Below are 25,803 nucleotides of genomic sequence, written 5' to 3'. Positions count from 1 at the left end.
CCCACCCCGCCGTTGCACAGTGTAGCGCATCGCAAGCGCAAAGCGTATGAGCCGCTAATTAAACTATGCAAACGCGGTCGACATCCCAGGCAGAGGTACAGGGGGGCGAGACGTTAGGGGTCGGTAGTCTGGACCTGACAGAGCAGCCGGGGGGTAGCGGTATGAGTGGAACGGGGGAGTCGGTGGGCAACGGCCCCGACAATTCAGTGATGGCGGGGGACGGTAGCCCCCACACTCTGATGGTTGATGTGACCTATTGTTACATTTAGATTGGTTTAACCACGACTAAGCTGATCCTTTTATAACTTTGTCAGTTGTTTTAGTCACATTTCATTGGAGCTTTCACTGTTCACTCCAGCCAATTATATTTTTTCAATTTGATTTTTTACTGAAGGTTTAATAAAGACACAGTGGAGGAATGTGAACAGACCAGATATGGCGCAATCATGGACGTGTGAGGGTTGTAATGAATACGATCACGAGCATGCATTTAGTGACACAAGAAGTCATAGAGCAAACAATGACAAACACGTTTATAACAATGTTTTAAACAGTCTCATTGCATAACCAAAATAGGTTATATTATATTGCCAGCTTTTCATATCCCTTCCTCCCCTGATGATAAAACCGAGGAAGCTTTTCTTAAACAATAAACCTTCGCCAGAGTCCTCAAGAGTCCAATCGGCAGTCGTAAATCCATGCCAGAACTCGACTTTCCCTTTTCCCAAAAGCCCCGGACTTCATTATCCGATGACAACATAGTCCTGTTGCACTCCTCTACAGAGAACCAAACCCCTTGATCATACAATTGATTTTGATTATCTTTATGTTTTGTGTAAAACTAATTATTACTAGCCAATACTAATTTCGGGTCGATTGAAATTGAGAGAAATAAAAATAATTGCAACTGTTTTAATAGCTACAGGCTCAGTGCCACTTGGAAGCATATGATCAGGTAATATACAGTAAAATTGCATGCCTATTCAGGTTATATTGTGGAGCCATGCGCTGAACCCTGCACGTTACTTTCTGTGGTCGGGGCAGGCACCCCAGGGGGTGCAGCGGTAGCATAGTAACATAAGCGCTTATTAAAATAAGCGCACACCCATAGTTGCTATCGCAGCTACACAAATGTAAATGGATACACGGTATGGCAGGGTACAAAGGAACCTCGGGCTACGGATGCATAAGCGGAATGTGGGAGACGTGTTGTTTGTGGGTTGCTCTCACTCCTCTCTCTGTGTTAATGCTAGGACCGCCATTCCCCCACACCTCTGACAAATGTTTTTTGGCCAAGTGACTCCAAGTTGGATGCCTGATTATGTTTTCCTAATGTATGAGGTTCAATGTGATCAAATACGTGGCGGTCCCCAGCAGAGTATAGAAATGGCCGCGCTCAAGCCCGTGGGAACGACCGCTTCTCGCTGGGAGTAATTCAAAAGTTGATTGACAGCGGGCATATGAGGAAGGCGGGGAGGGATGAAACGGGGGAGTTGGGGTTAAGTGATTGGCGCTGGCGAATCCCCTGTGAACAATCCTCTATCGGTCGCAAATCATGGAGCTAGGGCCCAGAGTGGGCGTAAACTATGAAGGGGAGGCATCGGGGCAATAGCGGCTCAGTCTGCAGGAGAGCGAGCTGGGGAGTGGTCGTGCGTGGACGAAGCCGTAGTAGATTTTGTTTGCCAGGAAATAACCCAACTTATATAGCAAAGGAGGAACACATTCATGATAGGTCATCGAGGAATAATTATTGCATGGGCAAGGATTGACCCAGGAACATTTCTGGGAGAGAAATTAATGTAAGGGAGGATGTCTCCCATCTCCCCGCTCATCTGGGACCCACTGCTCCCCTCTTCCGTGTCCTGGGGAGGGTTGCTGCTCACCGACTCCCGCCCCTTCGCTGCGGCCCCTCGGGGCCGCAGCGAAGGGGCGCGTAGCCACCAAAATTCAACGCGGCTACCTGCCCGGCACCGCGCACCAATTGCATGCACGGGACCCGGGGTCGGGGGTCGGGGGTCGGAGGGCAGGGGCGTCACTCGTACGCACGCAGCCGATTGGAGGAAGTACCTCGGAGCAGGTTTAAAGGGTTTTGTGAACAACCTCGCGGGTACGCCGCTCGTGCACCTCTCGCAGACGCTAACCACGAGCTACACAGTTAATCTCGGGTGCACGCCGCCCGTCTATCTCGCGTACACGTTAACTACGAGCTACAAGCAGTGGCGAGCGCACACACGTGGGTAAAATACACGCTCGTGCGCGAACACAAGATACCACAACAAGAAGGCTCACAGCACATGCACTCCTCTCTGCACTCGCAGGGACGACACGACAAGGTTTATTGTCTACTGGCGATTTATTCTCCGCGAAAAATGTAGCTAAACTACCCATGTCAGTGTGGGCCAGCAGGGAAGGTCTAACCTATCTCCCGGTAGTCTAGGACTCAATCTCTCCCGTCTCTCCCTGATCACTCTCCCTATGGATATTCCCTTTAATCTGACCTCTCTCCTGCGTACTCACGGTCCGACTCTGAGGTGTAGGAAGCCGTGGAAAGGCGAAGCTGCACGTAGTCCTTGCTGGGAATGGGGCCTGGCTGCGCTGCGACTCGTCACACGGACGATCCAGTAGCAGGCATGATGACTCCGCCGATCCTTGACCCCAGAAGAACACGACTCACTCACCTCTACCTCCTCTGCCCTTTTTATGGTCCCTACATCAAAGATAACGTGCCGCTAATCCGCTGGCCTCTCGTCCAATCAGGAGCCTCGGATTTCCCGCTCCTCGCTAATCCGATCGGTGCTCTCTCCGACGTCCGCTCTTTACACACGTTGTACACACGCAACGCAAGGAGGGGGCCCCCTGCCTTCCCGCCGCTCGCTACTCCGCCCACCCCCTACCTGCCTGCTGACCCGTGTGTGTTTTTGTTGTTTCCTATCCGCGGTGGCTCGGCAGCCCCGTCGTGACCATGTGGTTGCAACCCGAGTCACGGCGCCGCGGTGCACGTTAGCCTCGGGAGAGGTCGCCCAATTCCCTGGTCGCAGGAAACCGTGAAGCTTGGTCCCATGAGGGGGCTTCTGGGTGAAAACCTGTCAGCCAGGTGACCTCCCCTCGGGGCTCTATGTGGGGGTGTGTGTGTGTTCATGTGGGGGGGTGGTGAGAGAAGAGCAGCGTCGGCCCCGTCGCTCAGAGGTGGCGGCATCACGGCCACGGAGTCGTCAGGATGGCCTCGCTGCTATGGCATCACAGTGGCAGGCATGGCTCCGATGGAGCAGCTTCGCTGCTGTGGCACCACAACCTCCCCTCAGGGCTCTATGTGGGGGTGTGTGTGTGTTCATGTGGGGGGTGGTGAGGGAAGAGCAGCATCGGCCCCGTCGCTCGGAGGTGGCGGCGTCGCGGCCACGGCGTTGGCAGGACAGCCTTGCTGCTGCGGCACCACAGCGGCAGGCACGGTTCCGACGGAGCAACTTCGCTGCTCTGGCACCACAAGGATCCGTGGCCAAACACCATAAACTTGCTGCCTACCCGAGTGAAAATACAGGGCAAAGAGACAAGCATCTCCCTTGTTGTTTCAACGACTGTGAATTAACAAACCTGGTATTTTAGAGCACCACAATGTTTAAATTGACAACCACGGCATGTGAATACTCTTAAAAACGTGTTATGATGTATTGTTACATCACAATACAGCACAGAGTCAGGAGGTTTTGAAAATGACTAGTTGCATGTTTTATTAACATCCACTTATCCATATGTAGTGACATAGAATGGGTCACTACGGCACCTAGCACCAGTTACTTATAGGGGAACTGGGAGTTTATTAGCCCTCTCTGCAAGTAGGGCATGCAATGGCATAGAATGGGTCCCTAGGGGGTGTAGTTCTGGTGGCTGGCAGAGAGGGGGCATTTGAGGACGTAGCAGCCCGGTTGGCTGGCAAGGGCACGTGATAGGCCAGGGTAAGGATGTGGGCCAAAGGTAACAGAAGGGACACGTGGGGTATGGCCCAAAAGCTTCTGGTAGATTCCAGAAGGAGGCATGGCCGAGGGCGGAATCAGGCCACGCTGGGGCGCATGAAAGGGAGGTCCCGAGGCTGGGTCGGGGCTATCTGCTGGAATGGAGTCCTCCGTGCTACGTCTTCCCCTAGGTCTTCGGTCTTCGTGCTCGGCATAGTGGGTCAGGCAGTGTGCTGACTGTCCTGGCCCGGTTTATGTAGTTATCCCGTTGTGGTCCATAGAATAAACATGTTGCCTCCTGAGTTAGTGTGTGTCTCTCAGTGAACCTACCACACATACATAAGTGCCATGAGGTCTGGGTTAAACATATCAATTTGATAACGAATTATGGAAGTTTATATTTAATCGAAGGACCATTCAGGACAATATACATAATACGAATTATGTCAATTCTCCACGACCAAAGATGTTTCAAGGTGTATAGCCAGAGCTGTGCCCGACCGCCTTTTTCTTCCCAGTGGCTGTCACGGAATGGTGCAGCAGGAATTCATTTTAAGGATGGGGTGGGGGGTAACCAAGGCCGTTTTGCAATAAACATGGCTACAGACACACCACACCTAGGGACACTCAAGTGAGTCTGTGCTCACAAAAATCCTGGGATGACCTCCGGAGGGGGTATGATAGGGGTTATGACATCAGGCTCCAGGATGTCTGCGGAGCCAAAATCAGGGATGAACTCCTGCTGACATGATGGATGCACCACGTGTGCCAAGATAGGAGGAATGTCGGCCGCTAATGTGTCTTAGGTAATTAATCACATAAGCTAGAAATACAATATAAACAGCACACAAAATCATAGAAGTCAGTTCTGCACCGGCAGACTTCGACACTTTCCCTCGTGACTGCAATCGTGTTGAGTTCTGCACTGGCGGACTCCGGGACTTGCCCTTGTGACCGGTAAGAGTGTTGAGTCCTGCATTGCAGACTCTGGGATTTGCCCTCGTGACTGGAGTTCCTGCTAAGGCAGATTCTAAATGTAGCTAGAAGGTTTCTCTTACTTTTTTATTCCGTTTGTTTTTTAGTCGTTTGGGGAGCCAAGGGCTGCGATAAGTTACGTGGTGGCAGAAGATTGTTAATGAGAGCGCCCCTGGCAAGGTTGTCTTATACGTCCTTTTTCATGCCATTGTGGTGTGAATTTTCTGTTTAATACTGTACTTAGGTAACAGGGTCAGGGAATTGCTGTAAAACGCCTGTGGTGACATTAAGAAGCTTTCCAAGTGGAGACCTTAGGTACAAATCAGTATTGAGTGTGCACAGCATATTTCCCAAGATGCAGGCTGGGAAATCCTGTTGATAGCCGAGCCAGTGACTGAAATTGTATGAGGTGAATGGTTTGGAGATCAAAACATCCAGGAATGGTAGCATGCCATCCTTTTCCACTTCCATGGTGAATTTGATAAACGGGTGTATGGAATTGATGTGGTTGAGAAATTGGATCAGTGCTGGCAGGCCATGTGGCCAGATGACGAACGTGTCATCCACGTATCTTTACCACAAGGAAGGACGTAGGGTGGATGTCTGGATGGCATCTGTCTCAAATGTCTCCAGCAGAGACATGATGGCTCGTTGGGACATTCGGTCCACAGGAAAGCCACCCACACGGATGCCAATCTAAAGCCTAACTCCTACCACCATCCAGCCCAGAAGAATTCCCTCATCAAAACACTACACCATAGGGCCCGTTGCATCTCCGACCAGCACCACCTATCCAGTGAGTTGGAGCACGTACACCAACCCTCAGGATGAACGGATACTCAGACCGTACAATCCGCAAAGCTGTCTCCTCAGCCATGTGGAGACAACCTTCTGAGGATCCAACCAAAACCATCACTTTACCGTACATAGCAGGGGTTACCAAGAAGATTTCCAAAATCTTAAACACAAAATCCAGGTTCGTTTCAACACAGTACACAAAAATCGTGATTTAATCCCATCTGTAAAGGATGTGATTCCTGACATGCAATAACCTGGTGTCTACAAACTGAGTTGTGGTTGCGGCAGCAGTTACATTGGGGAAACGAAACAACATGTCTCGGACTGCGTTCGTGAACACAAGGCAGATCTGAAACACGGTATGACCGATCATTGTTTTAACGCTGTGGGCTCACACGAAATAGATTTTTGCAAGACGGAGGTACTCTGCAAACATACCGGCTCCGTTCAGAGATTTGTTCATTAAACCATCCAGATATATAAACACAGACACAACTTCAACCGAGAGGATGCGTACAAACTGAGCAATCATTGGAAGGACGTTATTAACCAGGTAAAATCTTAACTGGCTGTAATGTTTCCATCCTACCTGCCTATGTCAGCTGTTATTTCCGACTCTTTGTGTGTGTGTCTCTCTCTCTATCTATGCCTCTCTCTTAGATCTTTCCTTTGCATTGCACTCTCATGCCTTTAGATTGCACTCTCATACTCACATGCCCTTTGGATTTCACCCATTGGGTTACACTCATGCCTTTAGATTGCACCACTCTTCGATTTTACATTAACATGCTAATCTCTCACATTAACATAGCCACTTCCGTGCCCTCGTCTAGGAGGCTGCTTTCCTACCTTATAGTTACGTGCTAATTTTTCACTTTAACATCATGCTAATCTCTCACATTAACATAGCCACTTCCGTGCCCTTGTCGAGGAGGCCGCTCCCCTATCTTACAGTTACATGCTAATTTCTCACATTAACATCACTAGCCCCGGCCACTTCGTTATGACCCTTGGGCTACACCCATTTCAAACCTTTTAAAACAGTCTGCCTCAGCAGCAGAGCATGCTTTCCCACCTGATGACGGACGCTTGTGTTGTGCCCGAAACGTCATGATTTATTTATACCTACATGACTTGACCGAAATAACCAAAGAGTATGGATTCCTGCAGTCACGAAAGCTTCAAATCAAGAATGGTCTGCCTATTGTTCTCTTTTGATCACGTGATCGTGAATATTGGAATTTTTTTGTATTGTGATCATTCAGTAAGGATTGATGAGTATGTATGTTTGCATGGGTACTGTCGTTGCTATTATTTTCTGATTATAAGAGTTTGGGATATTAGAGTAAGTTTATATTAAAGTTTCTTAGATCAAACAGGTTTCCGAGGGCTATTTTCCTAGCTCATACATCAATGTCTTAATTATGAGAACTGTATCCTGCGGTGAGCTCTGAATACTGAGACGTGGCATAATTACACGTATAATTGTTCAAGCGAGAATGAGTAAATGTTAAAGCGAGAATGATTGTATTGTCACGATTGGTAATACATACCCCTAGACAACGAGGGAGGCAATAATAATAACTTTCAGAAATACGCGGAACTTCCGTGTGGATTTGGGCAGTCCCCAATATACAAAAGGGTATGATCTGAAGTCATACAACAACCGCCATTTGCTGCTAAGTGGCGGTGATGTCACCACGGCGCTTGTGCCAGGCTATGTGCCAAATTGCTGTGTTTTAGCTGCCCGGCGCTCCGCTCATTGTGAGCGTCGCTCCTCTGCCCTCCGTTGTTGTTGGAGGACAACTACCTCCAACTACCCAGTAGCTTCCTTGACGAGTCTCCTCCACAGAAGCCGACCTTGACACCGCTGATACCAGTCATCGGCAAGTCCACTCAGCTCCACATCATCCTGGCCCACATCACTCCATCTCTTCTCTAGCCCGTGCCCCACTCGTTTACCACCCTCTATCCGGCCGAACGGGCTACATGACACAGCCAACGCAGCCTTGCCTGCCGGAAGAGCTCACCGATGGGAGTGGCCAGCACCACGCCCGGCCGCCTTTGTCTACCCAGTGGCGTTGTTTACATACCGCAGCAGGTAGGCATTTGAGGCTAAGTATACCTAGGTGCTAGGGGATAGTCATCACAGTTGTTAAGGCACATACTCACTTTCACATGCACAGACAGCAGAGCTGCTGATAGGAGTCCACCAGAATCCTGGCCCACCATCGGTACAGCATAGGCTGATATAATAGGGCTTCGACATGCACCATCTCTTCATCATCTGCACCTGGAACCCGCTCTCCTGAGGATGCTCTCTGGCCTCGGGCTTCTTCGAGGTCAACGTCAGAGACTGCATCGGCACCGTGGTTGCAGAGGCGGTAGGGGCCGCTGTTCACAGGCCAACCTTCAACCAGCCATCTCCTCTAATCCTCGACGCCTCGCCTCTACGGATCTTCACATCCACCTTCACACATTTGCCTCGGCCTACTCATCTCACGCTCCATTACCAACAAATCAGCCCTGATTCACGATACCATCTCGGACCACCACATTGACCTTTTGCTCATTACTGAGACCTGGTGCAGGCAAGACTCCTCGCCAGCCATCTCTCTGGAAGTTGCGCCCCCGGGATACAAGGTTCTTCATAAACCTCGCGCAACTAACCAGCGGGGCAGTGGCTTAGCGGTCGTTTACAATGCACACTTGAAAATTAAAGAGCTTTATCTACCGATGGCTCCTGCCACCTTCGAGGTCCAGTCCGTATCTTTCACTACTAATAACGAGTGCTTTTCCATCATTTCCATCTATCGCCCTCCATATGGCAGCATCAATACCTTCTTAAACGATATTTCGGAATTCCTTTACCTCATTCCTAACCCATCTCACAGGCTCGTGCTTACAGGTGACTTTAACTGCCCCGGCAATACCCCATCCTCCATCGATAGTCACCTTGAGTCAACATTGGCCTGCCACAACCTGGTCATCACAAACTCAGGCCCCACCAGAGGTTCCTCAACAAATGTTGAGAGCATGCTCGACCTGGTTCTGGAACCTGACCAGCATCGACGCATCATTGCATTGGGAGTTTTCCAAACTGGTTACTCTGACCACTGCCTCATACTTTTTTCCCTCCAAATTCCCAAGCCAATCACTATCAAATTCATCCGCAACTCCCGTAATTTAAAGGGTATCGAGTTTTCTGCTTTACACCACCTCCTCGCAAACTCGCCTTCAATGTTATCCCCATAATCGGATCCAACCGTCTGCGCTCTCCAACTAGAAGCTGACATGAGGGCTGCGCTGGACAAACTGGCTCCATTAAAATCACGAACCGCTAGGCAGTCTTCCCACGACACTCACTGGCTCTCAAGAGACGCCATCATTGCTAAGCGAACCCGGAGGCGCCTCGAAAGTATCGCATCCCGCAGTGGTCTACCTGCTGATCGACTTGCCTACAGAGTTGCCTGCAGGAAAACTAACACACTTATACTTGTCTCACGTTCCTCCTACATTGAAGAACGCATCAAAACAGCAACCGGAAAACCGTGCATTCTATGGATAACCCTCAAAGATCTTCTACACCCCGGTAGCACCATGGTCCCTCACCTTAGCGATCCCCTGGCCTCACTGAAACTTGCCACCTCTTTTAACACTTACTTCACCAACAAGCTGATCACCATCGCAAACTCCTGCACGTCGACCCACACATCGCACCATTGTACCCCGCTCCAGTTCCTGAAATTGTAAGCATTCACCCAGACACCTTTCTAACTACGCTCAAGCCGGTGTCTACAAAAGACGTTTTCTCTTTAATTGAATCACTTCAATTGAAGTCATCTCCACTCGACGTGCTCCCAGGTTCCTTGTTCAAACAATGTGTTTCGGAACTCGCCATCATGATCAGGAACATCGCAAATGCCTCATTCTCTATGGGGTGTTTTCCATCCAACCTCAAATCTGGCCTGGTTTCTCCCTTGTTAAAGAAACCAAGTCTCGACCTGGATGACCTAGTTATCATCCCATCACTAATCTCTCGAGCCTCTCTAAACTCCTTGAACGACTAGCCCTCGCCCAGCTAAAACCACACATCACCTCCTCCGCAAACTACTGCTGCTTCCAGTCAGCGTACCGTCAAAACTACTCCACAGAAACAGCACTCACTAGAGTGCTCGATGGCATTTGAACGATTATTGATTCTGGCTCCATTGTTGCACTTATAAGTCTGGACATTTCGTCAGCCTTCGACACCATCAACCACTCACTCCTTACTTCCCTCCTGAAATCCGACTTCGGTATATGTGGCTCAGCTCTCAAGTGGATAGTTTCGTACCTTTCTGACCAGTAATCTTCAGCCAGGATGGGCACGTCCACATCGCCTGAAACAAAAGCATTATGCGGGGTTCCCCAGGGCTCCGTCCTAGGTTCCCAGCTCTTCACAGCCTACACTTCCCCGATCGGCCGGCTCATCGCAAGCTTTGGTGTTAAGCACCACTCATACGCGGATGATACTATTCTATTCACCGCCATCAATTCTAGCAATGCATCTGGATTCGAGAGGCTCTCGGAATGTACCAACACCTTGCAACAGTGGTTCACTGCACACAACCTAGCCCTTAATCCGAAAAAGTCAGTGGCCATCATGTTAGGTACCAAGCAACGTCTCAACTCATCAGCACTCCCAACACACAAACACATCTTTGGTCACAGCATCAGGTTCACCGATCACTTCAGCTACCTCGGTGTCATCCTAGATTAAACTTTATCCTTCGACCGTCAAACCAATCACATCATCAGTTCATGTAACTTTCACCTGAAGGCTCTCAGACACTTATGTCCTCTCATCTCCACTGAAATTGCCCATTAGCATGTTGCATAGTTGGGTCTCGCCTTAACTATTGCAACTCCCTCCTCGTCCGGACCTCCACTGGCAACCTAAAAAAGACTTCAAATACTACAAAACAACCTAGCACGCGTCGTCATTGGCCACACTCATCCCCGACTCGACTCACTTGCCTGTCTCCGTGCCCTCAACTAGCTACCCATCGCCAGCAGGGTCATATACAAGATCGCCTGCCTCTGCCACCATGCTTTCACATCTGCCTGCTCACAGTACCTTTCTTCATTACTGACGACTTGCAGCTCAGCACACGGCTGATGCCTGCGCAGCGCGACTCACGACTTCCTCTTGATACCAAGATCCAGGATGGTCACGTCTATGCGCCGCTTCTCAGTGGCAGCCCCAACAGTCTGGAACGCTATCCCTCTGCACATTCGCAGCATCACCTCGATCGCCTCCTTCAAAAGACATTTAAAAGCTCATCTCTATAACCATGCTTTCGAGCAACTCTGAGCTTGGCTCCACACCTCTGAGTTGCGGCCGTTAGGTCTGCAAATTTGTGCGCGTTATGAATTGCATTATTATCATATTATTACAGACAAAGATCCCACATATACTCTTTGGTTCTATTCGGTAAAGTCACGTAGGTAAAAATAAAACAACAAAAATCACTACGTTTCGGCCACAACACAAGCGGCCTTCATCAGGTGAAGGGACCAGACTGCCTCGAGGACAGCGCTGGAGTGAACACAGCCAAGCTCAGACCGCGACCTTTAAGCTGTGTGAGAGGAATTAAGGTGCCTTGACAAAGGAATTAGCATTAAAATTAGCATTTAATTGGCGGACTTAGCATGATGAACGGTGTAGAGGGGGTGAACATGTGCAAGTCGGCGAGGGGGGGAGGGGGAGTTTACATATTGATGGTGTGAAAAGGGAATTTTAAGAGCTGTGAAAGTTTGAGGTACCACTACTTGAAAAAATATATACTGTACCATTGAAAATTAGTTTAATGTTTGGTTCGATTTAGAACATCTTTCCAATGGTTGCTTAATTTGAAACCATCTTCTCGGTTGAAATTGTGTCTGTGTTTGTAAATCTGAATTGCCTCGTGAACAAATCTCTGATAAAAAAAAACCCGTGGGTTTGCAAAGAACCTTGGTATCGGAGAAAATTATATCGTGATCACCCACAGCATTGTAACAGTGATCAACTACAGCAGAATAATTCGTTCTGCCGTGTTTCAAATCTGATTTGTGCTCGCGAATTCGGTCAGAGACATGTCGCTTGGTCTCCCCGAAATAGCAATCACCGCAGGTACAACTCAATTTGTAAACCCCGGGGTACTGTAAGTCAGGAATGACATCCTTCACGGATGGGATCAGATCACGAATTTTGTGTACTGTATTGAACCGGACCTGGATCTTGTGTTTGTTTAGAATTTTGGAAATCTTTTTAGTAACGCCTGCTATATATGGTAGTGTGATGGTTTTGACCGGAGTATCAAGTGGTTGTTTCTGTATGGAGGGAGAAACAGCTTGTGGATGACACTTTCATCATTTGGCCACATGGCCTCCCAGCTCTGAACCTTTTCCTACACCACATCAATTCCAGACATCCCGCCATCAAATTCACCATGGAAGTGGAGAAAGATGGCAAGCTACCATTCTTAGATGTTCTGTTTGAGAGGAGACCTGATGGCTCATTGGGGCATTCTGTCTGCAGGAAACCCACCCACACAGATTCCTACTTGAAGCCTTATTCCCACCACCACCCAGCTCGAAATAATTATCTCATCAAACCTTTATACCATAGGGCTCATTGCATTTCGGACCAACACCACCTGACCAGTGAATTAAAACATGTACACCTGGCCCTCAAAAGGAATGGATACTCTGACCGTACCATCCGCCAAGCTGTTTCTCCCTCCATACAGAAACAACCACTTGATACTCCGGTCAGAAACCATCCGGTCAAAACCATTCACTACCATACACTCTCTCACGCACACCATCTCCCCGTGCAGTTGCACCACACACAAAATCGCAGACACCACACTGATGTTCTACCCACACACACAGAAATCACACTGCACCTGTATATTAACGACGCAAATGCACACTACCTGGAGGAGGGATACTTTGCGAGTAGAGCTTAGCCTAACTCTGCCTACGAACCCAATCACTCAAACGTCCTACCACATACCTCGTAGCTGTACTCACGGTGTCGCACGGACGCTGTGAGAGTTGGAGGTAGAAGGACGAGAGATAACTTCACCTATCACTGCCTCGTAGCAGCACTCTCTGGCATCACACGGATGCCGCGAGCGGCTCAAGGAGGCAGGACGGCAGGGAGTGGGTCTTGACAGCCCGGAGGTTGAAGACAACCGACTCAAATCGTCCCGGGCTACTCTTTTTTATTCCCTTAACTTCAAAGGCCCGGGTTGCCATTGTACTGCGTGGCCAATCGTGCGCTTACCTGCGGTTACCGCCCCCCCTCCCGTTACCGTGTCCTCCTTCGAGTGCTGCGCAGTGGCAGCTGCGGGCGGCGGCGACCACCCATTGTCCTTTTGTCTGGAAGGGCTCTCGCGCTTTTTGCCTGCTTAATATTCCGCCCTCTGTCCTCCCCCCAATGTTGTAACTCATTGCGGTTGGCCCAGGGAACCTTTTACTTTCTGCGCCCATACACGTTTAAGCCAATTTTAGGGGCACCGCAATGTAACCTGTCCTGCGAGGGTTGGCCAATCTCCTGGCACCGGGAAACCGTGGGACTTCTCTTCTAGGGGCCCTTCGGATTAAAACCCGATGTGCCAGGCAATCTCCCGCCAGGACACTACGTGCGTGTGCTGCATGCGGGTGTATGTTTAGTGCAGTGGCCAGTAGGGAATCATGGCGCTTGAGGAGTTGCTCTGCGGTCGTGGCACCACACAAGTTCTATTAGTGAGTAGGACACATAAGAGGGTGGGTGGCCAGCAGCATACCTGATCGCCTTTGTATCCTTAGTGGCGATGTTCATACATGGCACAAGGTACTTATTTTAGGCTGAGTCGACCTAGGGAAGGCCTAGAAGCAGTTAAGATAATCGTTACTGGTGGGCATTTGCAGGAATGAAACTTGCCTAGGCATGTTTATTTAACACAGCATAGTGCTCACCGTTAAATTCCCATTCCTGACGCAAAAAATTTTCACAGAGATCTCCCATGTACCCTTAACATATTGTTGGGGCAAGTGCAGCGAGCACCCATGAAGGCCGACATGGCACACAAGAGGGTGGGTGGCCAGCACCACGGCTTGCCGCCTTTGTCTCCCTAGTGGTGATGTTTCCACACTGCACTAGGTACTCATTTTAAGCTGAGTCAACCTCAGGGAGGCCCAGGAGCCGTTTAGAAAGTGGTCACTGGGATTGCAAGTGAGAGGGAATCTAACTCGGGATGCTGGGTTCGTATCGCAGCATAGAGATAATCGCTGCAATCCCGTTCCTAACACATACACTAAACACATATACACCCACGTGCGTACACACTCAACACGCACACTGCCAGTGGTGACATGAGGACTCATTACAGCTTGCGGAGGATTGATTCGTTTCGCCACTGCGAGTAGGCGTTTGCAAGCAGTTGTTTTCATGGAATTTGTTATCTCCGTGTTGCCGTAAGTGGGGCTTTCGTCCAATGATTGTGTCGACATATGATCAGTTGGACCAATGAATGGGCCTCAGGAACAGAATCCGTTCGTAAAGTGTTATGATGTTGAGTTGCAAATAATGTAGCATTTTCAGCACAGGATTATTAATTATTGCATGGACAGGGTGTATCACCTTTATTTTATTATCAGAAGTTTGTATCACGTTTACAGGTCATTTATACATGAGGTAACGCTTAGCAAGCATCCACCCAGCCTGTGCAATGATGCTAAGTATTGCCATACGACGCGAGGTCTACGTGAACAGGGTGGGGGAACTGGAGGAACGGCGCCACCCGAGGCTTTGCCGGTGCAGTGAGGGCCGGCCCGGGGTGGTCCCCACCATGGGCAGTCCTTTGTGCGTGATCTTCGCTAGACTCGCTGCCCAGATCACTTGACTCTCTGCCATGCTGCCTGGCCAGGCAGTGGGCCCAAAGGTACCACCCCCGGCTACCCCACAAACTTTTGTCCACCTGGCTGTCGGCCCCAGACGGCTCGGCTGACTCCATGTCCAAGTCCCGGAAAGGAGCGGGGGGGTGGGGAGGAGGCTGGAGGAGCAGCCCCGAGCTGCACTCGCCCCGAGCGTAGCCCACCTTAGAGGTACTCCTTCCCCTCAGAGTGCACTGGCATACGCCACACACTCATGCTCCCACCCCTCAGCTGGGCAACCACTCCGCACCCCACAACCTCACCCCGGGGTTAATACCCCACACCCTGCTTTGTTGAGTCGGAGGTGCCCGTGCAACCATCGCTTTAGGTGTGTACCTCTATGCATGTATGTACCTTTTGGTGGCCTAACCCGAGGGTGGGTATGTATGTGTAGAGTAATAGCGCTAGCTGCTGACGGAAAGTGGTAACTGCAGTCTACGGCAGTACACACGTCAGCAGGCGAAGACAACTAGGGCCGAGTTCATGGAGGGGTCCCATCTGGAAGCCCCGGGAACCTGCTAATAGTTCCAGAAGGGGGGCATGGCCAGGGTGGAGCAAGGTCACGCCGTGAGCTTAAGGGGGAGCCCCTCGCCGTGCTGTCTTCTCGCCACCGTTGTCGCCACCGTCTTCACCATCGCTGGGCGCCGCTAGCGAGACAGCCTGCCAACTGTTCTTGCTAGATAGTGCCGCCATCGATAGATGGTTCTGTGTGATATATAGTGTACACCCATGTAGGGTGCGTTTAGTCCCCATTGTGTGTGGAATAAAGGTGCCTAAAATTACCACTGTCTCCGAACTGCGTCACTACAACTGGTATCAGAAGTGGTTGGAAAAATTCAATAGACATTAGGATATAGTAGCAATGTCAAAGTTATCAAGGAAAAGGAACCCACCCATAGTGTCATCAGAGGATGAGGATGGCGAGACGGTCATCCCTCCAACAGCCCCGGGACCCAGGACCCCAGTTACAAACCCCATCAGCGCGAGAGCAGCGACTGCGGATCAGTGCGAGAGGGGCACCAACCTGCTCCTCGTGGCTGTCGGTCAGCTGGTCGTGCAGATCTCCGCATCCGCGCCTGCCATTCAGGGGATGTCAAGCGGGCCGTGGAGCTCGCCGGAGCTGCCATCTGCAGTGCCAATTCCCGAGGCGGAGACCACGCAGTTGCTGGCTGCTATTACGCCCATGGAGGGCACTGCAGAGCCTGCGGGGGCCATTTGGCATGGGCGGTGGGGCTCGCTGGAGCTGCCACCGGCAGCAGGGGTTCCTGTGGCAGAGACCACACAGTTGCCGACCGCCCTTTCACCCGTAAAGGGCACGGCGGAGACCACGCGGTTGCCGGCTGCCATTTCGCCTGTGGAGGGCACAGCAGAGCCTGCGGGAGACATTTGGCATGAGCCACGGGGCTCGCCGGGGCTGCCGTCTGCAGCGTCGATTCCCACGGCGGAGACCACGAGGTCGCCGGGTTCCAATTTGCACGCGGAGTTCAAGGCGTGGCCGGCAGGCACCAGTTGGAGCAGGACATGGGAGAACGCTATGGAGGCGTCACGTCCGGCGGTGCTGCAAGGAGCCGCGTGTCGACCATGGAGGCTGCCTCCCATTCGGGAGTTCAAGACGGCGGGAGGCGATTGGATGGCGCTCCGTCATTACTACGAAGCAGCTTGGGTGTCTGTCAGGTAGACGAAAGAGGTGGCCCTGCAGGCCCTACCAATGGCTCTCGCTCGCCAGGGAGGAGCCGTGGCCCTTTAGGCCATTTTGTTTGTTCCTCGGGGCCCCCAAGAAGTACAGGATCCTGCCCAAGGCGGGGGACCAGTGTCAAGGACTCGGTTCATGTGAGCAATGTGCGGTAAAGCGAACTCTCCCTAGGACTGTATGATTGGGGAAAAATTACGTGTTAAAGGGGAACGGGCGCTGAGAAGGGGTTGTGTGGTGCTGCGTGCTTTGTGTTGGTGGTTCTGTTTTTTGCCTGCGCCACACGCCAAGTGTCACGGCTGTTGTGTTGTCGGTTCGCGGGGAGCGCTGCGGTTGTACTGTGTGCCTGCGCGCTTGCCGACTTGCTCGGGGGGTTGTTGAGGCGCAGGGAGTAGCGCGATTGTGGTTTTGGATGGTTGTATTTTTTTGCGTTTTGAGGGTTTTTGAATGTTCCTCGGTTGTGGGAGTTGCTCTGCCTGTTCACCCAGTTGCGTTGCTGTGTATCAGCCGGGACAACTGTTGTTTTTTAAACAAAGGGGGGGGGGGGTGATGTAGTGTAATAGCGCTGGCTGGTGAACAGCAACGGCAACTGTAGTAGACAGACAGTACACACGCTGGTGAGCGTGAGCACGGGTGTATTGGGAGAACGGAGGAACTAGTGTAAGGGTCACGGAGGACCACATCTGGAGGCCCCTGGAACCTGCTAGCAGGTTCAAGAAGGGAGGTGCAGTCAGGGCGGCGCCAGGCCGCGCTGGTAGCATAAAAGGAGCCAAGAGTGAGGGCTCGAGGCTGCCGGTTCTGGGAACAGACTCATCTTGTTGTTGCTGTCGTCTCGTCGCCGTCGTCGCTAAATGTCTCCGTTAGATATTGCACTACAAAGGATAGTAGTTGGCTATCTCAGTCAGCGCCATCAGCGTTAGATGGCTAGTGTTATGTACAGGCTTAACTGAGCTACTGTGGAGAGTGTGCGGACAAGACCGTGAAAGTTGTTAATAAAGTGCCTTCTAGAAACTGTCTCTGAATCGTTGACACTACATGTGTATCTCTCCACAGCGTTGGTGTGAATACCACCTAAGGTCGGCCCCTCGTGCTCACGGCTAATCTACACTCTTCCCTCCTTTTAGCGTGCTGTCAGTGCGAGGCATAGGTATATCGGACCGGAGCTTGGTACGGTTCGAAAGAGGTGGAACTGCTTTATGCACGATGCAGATTATACGGTGGCGGCCCTTCTGGGCTCGACATGAGGCTAAAGTCGGCCCCTTGTGCCTCACCCATGGTGAATTTACACTTTTCCCGCCATTTCGTGAGCTCTAATGGCATGGGGCCCAAGCTATATCGGGCCAGACCCGATCCAGCCCCATAAAGGGGGAACCATTCGTACACAATATAAATTACTCGGTGGTGGGCCCTCTACGTGCGGTGTGAGCGTGGCCTAAATTTGGCTCCTTGCCCAAATACCACCCAAAACCCCCTCCACCTGAGGTTATACCGCCTTCCCATGGGTCAGAGAAATGGTTCCTCGGGATGGAGACCGTGTACACGTCTCGCTGGCGACATGGAAGGTTTTCTAAACTGAGGGCCTCCCGGTCGGATCGAGCCCCCTCATAGATTTAGCTACCCGCTTAACCACAACAGTCCCTTGCACACCCACACCGTGTATATATCTTAAACAAACACAAGATCCAGATTCGTTTCAACACAGTACACAAAATCCGTTATTTAATCCATCTGTAAAGGATGTGATTCTTGACATGCAATACCCTGATGTCTACAAACTGAGTTGTGGTTGCGGCAGCAGTTACATTGGGGAAACGAAACGACATGCCTCGACCGCGTTCGTAAACACAAAGCAGATCTGAAACACGGTAGGACCAATACCGCTGCCATTGCTTATCATTGTTTTAACGCTGTGGGCTCACGCGAAATAGATTTTTCCAAGACGGAGGTACGCTGTAAAACTATCAGCTACCTTCAGAGATTACTCTTTGTTTTTTTTTCAGTAAAGTCACATAATAGCGTACGACGTTTCTGTTGCAACACAAGCAGCCATCATCAGGTACAGAAGAGCTAAATTTGGGAGAGAGGGGAAACACATAACCTCAGATGTATATACAGACACCCAAGTAGGGGGAACTGACACAGATACAACAGGGGACACAGAGAGAGAAGCATACCAGACAAACAGGGTTTAGCAAAATTTTTGGAACCATGTAAAGCAACACAGATGGTCGGTCAAAACACAATTAACGCATAGTCCGGTTGATCACGTTATTTCAAAGATTGCTAAATTGCAAGTTAAGTATGAAACTCAAAATACAGACCACACACACACAGAGACATCCAAGAAGAGCGAACCAGCACAGAGACAAGCACACAGTAAAGTCGCCTTAAATAGGCAGCGAAGGCAAGGCTGAGGTATGCATGGAGCAGAGTGGGGGGTGGCAGCACACAATGGGACAAATCAGCATGAGGTAGTGGGGATCGGCAGCATGCACTCGGAAGCAACAAGGCCCACACACAGGCAGAGACAGCACAGAGACACAAATACAAGCCAAGACACAAAGGCAGATACACAAGCAGAGACAACACACAGACACAAAAGCTTCAAATCAAGTCTGAACCACCTCTCCGGGGAGGTAAGAGGTTTGTGTCTTTGTGTTGTCTCTGCTTGTGTATCTGCCTTTGTGTCTTGGCTTGGATTTGTGTCTATGTACTGTCTCTGCCTGTGTGTGGGCCTTGTTGCTTCCGAGTGGGTGCTGCCGATCCCCACTACCTCATGCTGATTTGTCCCATTGTGTGCTGCCGCCCCCCACTCTGCTCCATGCATACCTCATGCTAATTTTGTTCCATTGTCTCTCAGCCTTACCTTCACTGCCTATTTAAGGCGAGTTTACTGTGTGCTTGTCTCTGTGCTTGTTCGCTCTTCTTGGATGTCTGTGTGTGTGTGTGGTCTGTATTGAGTTTCATACTTAACTTGCAATTTAGCAATCTTTGACATAACGTGATCAACCGGACTATGCGTTAATTGTGTTTTGACCGACCGTCTGTGTTGCTTTACGTGGTTCCAAAAATTTTGCTAAACCCTGTTTGTCTGGTATGCTTCTCTCTCTGTGTCCCCTGTTGTATCTCTGTCAGTCCCCCCTACTTGGGTGTCTGTATATACATCTCAGTTCATGTGTTTCCCCTATCTCCCAAATTTAGCTCTTCTGTACCTGATGATGGCTGCTTGTGTTGCAACCGAAACGTCGTATGCTATTGTTATTTTATTATTTCTTATTTAGACGTGACTTTACCGAAAAAACCAAAGAGTAATTCCTGCAGTCACGAAAGCTTCAAATCAACTCCTACCTTCAGAGATTTGTTCATGAAGCCATCCAGATATGTAAACAGAGACACAACTTCAACCGATAGGATGGGTACAAACTGAGCAATCATTGGAAGGACGTTATTAACCAGGTAAGTCTTAACTGACTGTGATGTTTCCATCCTACCTGCCTATGTCAGCTGATATTTGCGACCATCTGTCTCTCTCTCTATGCCTCTCTCTTAGATCTCTCATGCTCACATGTCCTTTGCATTGCACTCATGCCTTTGGATTGTACTCTCATGCTCACATGTCTTTTGGATTGCACTCTCATACTCACATGCCCTTTGAATTGCACCCTTTGTGTAGCTCTCATGCCTTTGGATTGCACCACTCTTTGATTTTACATTAACATGCTAATCTCTCACATTAACATAGCCACTTCCGTGCCCTCGTCGAGGAGGCCACTCTCCTATATTACAGTTACATGCTAATTTCTCACATTAACATCACTAGCCCCGGCCACTTATTTATGACCCTTGGGCTACACCCATTTCAAACCTTTCAAAACAGTCTACCTCAGCAGCAGACCATGCTTACCCACCTGATGACAGACACTTGTGTTCCACCCTAAACGTCGTGATCTATTTTATTCTATACCTACGTGACTTTACCGAAAGAACCAAAGAGTCCTAATTACATATTAACATATTTTTGGTACATTTTCACATTTTTGCTTTTTATATATACATTTTTTTATCACAATATATACAACAATGGCAGACAAGGACCAGGATAGGACATTTTAACGTCAGAACATTATACATAAATGGAAGCTGGCCATGCTTGTTGGTGAACTGGATTCGTACAACATCCAAATTTGTGGGATAAGTGACACTGGATATATTGATGATGCAGTTGTAATGACCAAAAATAACCCAAAGCCAATGTGCAGCTTAACGGTTATTCAGAGATAGACCAAGGTCTCCGATTGGCGGAAAGAGGCCTCTACAGGAATTGGTCGAGAGGCAGGCTTTTGAAGTCATTGAAGGAAAAGGTTTGAATGAGAATAGGCGGAAAATAGAGTGGAACCCAGAGGCGACAGTTGGGATCCGTTAGAGGGGAAGGAGAGGGATTGGCTAAGGGAAATACAGTGAGGGAACATTCGCGAAAGGGGACTGCAAAGATATAAAAGGGCAGAGCACAAGGGGAGGGGAGGTTACAGGGAAAGTACAGCTTCAAGATCAAGCATGAAGCCCGGACCTTGATTGTTCTGTTAATAAAAAGTTGCTTCTCGTAGTCTGTCGTCCGAGTCTTTACACAGTGATATGGCCCAGCCGTAACAGATTCACTGCACATAGAAGAGGTTCAAGCTGGATTCCCGTAGCTGCCCTCTTGATTCGTACGAGTATATTAACCATAAATTACATGCCGTTTGCTTCAAAGTGAAAGCCAACTATTCCATGTTATCTTTCGTTAGGGAATGGCTATAGTGTGATGAGATACCCAAGCCCATATGATGGGATACTCCTAGGACAGAACTTGGAGCATGCACTTTTACTGTGCAACGGATGGCAGTATCTGGCAGTGGTTTATGCCAAGATGACATCTTGTTCTTTGAGTCAAGCATCAAGCAAATGATAAGACTACAGTAAATCCCCATTTAACGCGTGGGGTTGACACTACACGTTTTCGTTATGTTTTTCCTTTGAAGAAGTTTTTAGCTTAATGTGCACCATGCCCGCTATAACGCGAGTATAGCACGTGATGGACTATTCTCTATAACGTGAGTCTAGCGCGTGGTGGACAACTTTTAAGAGTGGCGTGGGTGATGGCAGTGTTGTTCGGGGATGTTAGGAGCTGGTACTGTAGCACAGCGGCACTGTAGTACTGGAGTATTGGCACTATGGCACTGTAGCACTGTGGTACTGTAGTACTGGTACCGCAGTGGATGGTACTATACTACTGTGGCACTAGCACTGTGGTACCGGTCCAGTAGTACTTGTACCCTACCTACTGGCACTGTAGTAATGGTGCTGTAGCACGAGCAGTGTAGTATTGGCACCAAAGTGCTGGTACTGTACTACTCTGACACAGTAGTACTGGTACCCTACTACTGGCACTGTACTACTGTAGTAATAGTGCTGTAGTACTGTAGGAGTGGTACTGTAGGAGTGGTACTGTAGTATTGGCACGGTAGCACTGGTGCTGTAGTACTGTAGGAGTGTTACTGTAGTACTATTACTGTGTTTTGGCAGCATCTTTGTGTGCAGCGTCACCTCACTCCCTCATATTTTTCACCCGCCATATCTCTCTCACCCACGTTATATTAAATCAATGATTGTCAGACATAGCGTATTTACAGAAATACTATGTAAACACAACACTTAGAAAACATGGAGAACAGTGTATTGTACTGTCAAATGAAAACAAAAATAACACGATCGGCTGGAACGGAAACCCCGACATTCACCGTGGGAAAATGACTCCAACTTCACGCGAATCTACGCAGCAGTTTTCACGAACGCAACCGCCGTATTAAGCGGGGACGCACTGTACAACAATTTCAAGGTTTTGGGGTTCCTGCTCTCTCTGACAGCTGAGCGTGGCTCGTAGGTTTGCCCAGAAGAGGGCCTGCTTGCTTTGCTCCACAGGCCACTCCAGGTAGGTCTTGCGCGCCATTAGGCGACGCAGCCGGCAGAAGCGGCTGGGCACCGAGTCACGTGGGATGGGCTCCAGCAGAACGAGCACCAGAGCACCGTCACGGCTCTCCATGAGGCGCTGCTGTGCAAAGTACAGCTCGTAGTGGCACCACTCGCTCTCCACAAAGCTCCGCGAGATGACAAAGAGAGTCTTCCGGCTCTGCTCGATGCAGTCAATGATGTTGTCCATGATGACGCGGCCGGGGACAAAGTCCCGCTCGTGCACGCACAGTCGGAACGGTGGTACTGAATGCGACTCCAGCTCAGGCAGGAGTTTCTCCATTACCCAGATTGCGTCGTACTGGCTGTATGACACAAACGCATCGTAGACTGCATTTTCATCCGAATCTGAGAGGAAATTCCGTCGCTTGGCTTGGAGCCAGGCCCACATCATGCGTACGTACCACAGTGCATCTAGGTACCAACAGAGCCCGACCAGGAGAGCGGTGCAAACGAATGTGGTAACACAAGCTATCACTATCTTTAGTGTTGTGTGACAGTAGAGTGTCGGGAAGGAGAGCGAGGACAGCTGTTTACCAATTGCATCCTCTGGATTTGAGCATTGGTAGTCAGCTGGCCATCCTTCAATGCGCAATGGTGAAGAATTCTCACAGAAGGTGATAAAGTGGCGGATGTCACACGTGCAATAGAATGGGTTTCCCCTCATGTCTAGTAAGGTGAAATTACCCAGACCGTGCAGGACAGAGGGATCCATTGTCAACAATGTGTTCCCAGCGATCGTCAGCACCTTCAGCCAGGGCAGAGCCTTGGGCAGCTCAACTGGGAAGGTGCTCAGCTTGTTATTACTCAAGTACAGCTCTTTGAGCTTTTCAAACTTCATCAATTTAAAGTCGATATTCTGAATTTTATTGTTGCTCATATCCAGCGAGTGCAGTGATGTGGGCAGACAGTTAAATGCATTTCCTTTTAGGAAATTACGGGACACATTAAGGAATTTCAAACTCAAAGGCCACTCACATCCTGACTCTCCATTCTTGCGTAGCCTATTCTCAGACACATCCAACGATGTCAGAGACAGTAAGTTTTTTAACATGGCACCAACTGTATCAAGGGAAGTGAAAATATTTTTGCGCAGAATTAGCTTGTTGAGTTTATCAAGGTTTGCAGAGTGTATCTTTCCACATACAGAATTTTCATTTAGTTTGTTATTTGATATGTCAAGTAAGTATAGATTACCAAAGTTATTTACAATGTCACATCCAAGGCTGATAAGGCTAGCATCAGTCACGACCAAAGATTCTAGATTTGAGGAAAGTGCATTTATGTTTTTTACGTAGAAAATACCATGAAAGTTTGGATTGTATATTCCCTCTATGAGGAGGTGACGTACAGATATGTTTGCACTTGGCAAAATTTTCCATGGAAACGCACTAAGGCCATTAAAATATATGTGCCGCATGTTCACTGCAACCAGTTTATTAGAACGAATGATGCTTGTGAAAAGAAAGACAATGGTCGGGATTGTTACTTGCAAATGTGATACATTGAATATTTCTAGAATGCTGTGTTGCTTAGAAACACATTCAAAAGGGTTTACGTCGCCAGAGTAATTAGTAAAATCAAGGAAGTCCAATTGCAACTCCACACTGTTACCGGAGACATCACAGATAATGCCAGTGAGCAGCGAAATGTTTGTGCGCAAGATCAAGGCCAGAGTCACACTCTGTAGACTGCGGAATGCTGAGAGGGATCCTGGAGTGTAGATGCTCAGGTCTCCAGTCACAATGGAGAGATGTTCCAGTTCCATTGTCTCGCTGATACTTTGCTGAATTTTAGTGACATTCAGACCCCCAACCTTCAGATGATGCAGAGTCTTGAGAAGTGTGAAGGAACCTGGAATATCTAAATAAATGTAGGAGTTGTTACTGACGTCCAGATACCTTACAGACTTGAGAAGAGCAAATGAGTCATCCCATGCTCCTGGTAATCTGTTATTACTCAAGTCAATGTCTTCTAAAGCAGAGTTATTTGAGAAAGCCAAGGAGTCAATGCTTAATATTTGGTTGAAGGCCACATTGAGAGATTTTAGATGTGAAAGTGCTGACAGGTGCTCTCTCTGAATGCTAGAGATCTGGTTGTAGGACATGTCCAAAGAGGCTATGGTGACTGGGAGGTATTCAGGCACAGAGTGCAGGCCCAGGTGTGAGCAGTCGGCTCTGTCTCCTCTTATCTGGCAGCCGCTGAAGATGTAATCCCCATGGCTCCACGCAGGTCCTGCCATCAGGACGAATGTCACCAGCAGAGTCACGCCCATATCCATTGCGCTCCCCCACCCTCCTGGCCAACACTGACGACACACAGAGTTACAACCGGGGGGTTATGCATGGTGAATATTTGCTTAGTCCCTAAATCACGCATGTGGCTGCACATGGAAAGAATGATGTCCAGGATATGGGACCTAGGTGACACCTAATGTTCTTAGCACCAGGGCTGGCAGTATAAGCAAATATCTAGATACCAACTTTGTCATGCAGGAAGAGCAATGTATTTCATACAATACTATGAGAATAGGTTTTCCCCTTTTTTATGGCAACAAAACAGGTGTTAAGATGTTAAAACACCAAACTGAGGTAAGGACAAGAAAAGATATGCAAGAATGGCTGGAAAAGCAATGTCGTGACATTTTATATACTATATAGCTGTTGGATGAACTAGAAAATATATTCCCACCACCAAGGGATGATGGAAATGATAACATCTTGTATGTTAAAGTAAAAAAAGGCAATAAAACATCTGAAGAAAAACTAAAGTCCTGGATTGGATGGCAAATGGTGGAGAAAGGAGAAAAGCTGGAGGGATGGAACTTATAAAATAAATGCAAGAGTTATGCTAACAAGTATGCAGGGAAGAGAAAATACTGGAGGATTGGACAAAATTCATACTTTTCACAATTCTCAAGAAAGGAGATCCCACCGATTGTAAAAAAATACAGAACCATCGCACTCATGAGCTACATAGCGAAGGTACAATTACATCTATTATTTAGTGGATGAACACTCAGGGTTTAGTAAAGAAATAAACACAGTACAGAACATCTTATTATTAAGGCTTATTGCAGAGAAAGCAAAGATAAATAATAGGCTGGTATCCAACTATTTTATATGTTTCCAGGTAGCATTTCATTTGACTAAGCAAGATATAACGTGGGCAACATTAAGATAATATGGAACAGGGAATAGACTAACACAGATTATCCAGGATATAGGTGAAAGTTCAAAGTCGGCAGTAAAGTTTGGATAGGGAAAAGGAGAATGGTTATAAACAACAATAGGTATGAGACAAGGAGATCGACGATCAGCATATAACGTCATCACATACTGGGAAAGAGCGATAGATCCCATTCAGGACAATGGCACAGGAATATCTGTGCAAGGAGAAAAAATACATAACCTGCGATTCGATGATGACAGTGTTGTA

At 48.9% G+C, this 25,803-nt stretch overlaps 1 protein-coding gene across 16 annotated transcripts in view; it reads right to left on the bottom strand.

Annotated features, from left to right (window-relative positions):
• Positions 1 to 2,334: 2,334 nt before the first annotated feature.
• Positions 2,335 to 25,803, bottom strand: part of LOC116938862 (toll-like receptor 2) — a 59,205-nt gene continuing 35,736 nt past the window's right edge. For 12 of the 16 annotated variants that reach the window (XM_076054204.1, XM_076054221.1, XM_076054223.1 and 9 more), the window contains one exon: positions 18,051 to 24,673. In XM_076054204.1, coding sequence (XP_075910319.1) covers positions 22,202 to 24,673 — 2,472 coding nt within the window. In that variant the 3' untranslated portion in view covers positions 18,051 to 22,201. Of the gene's footprint in view, positions 3,516 to 18,050; positions 24,674 to 25,803 lie in introns of those variants that run through there. The other 4 variants (XR_012930296.1, XR_012930298.1, XR_012930294.1 and 1 more) reach the window with 2 other exon arrangements.

Source organism: Petromyzon marinus, chromosome 4 (genome assembly GCF_048934315.1).
Source record: "Petromyzon marinus isolate PM22_M1 ecotype Great Lakes invasive population chromosome 4, UKy_Petmar_22M1.pri1.0, whole genome shotgun sequence".
Taxonomy (NCBI): Eukaryota; Metazoa; Chordata; class Hyperoartia; order Petromyzontiformes; family Petromyzontidae; genus Petromyzon; species Petromyzon marinus.
Note: the sequence above shows the minus strand (reverse complement) of the source record. Positions and strands in the feature narration are given on the sequence as shown.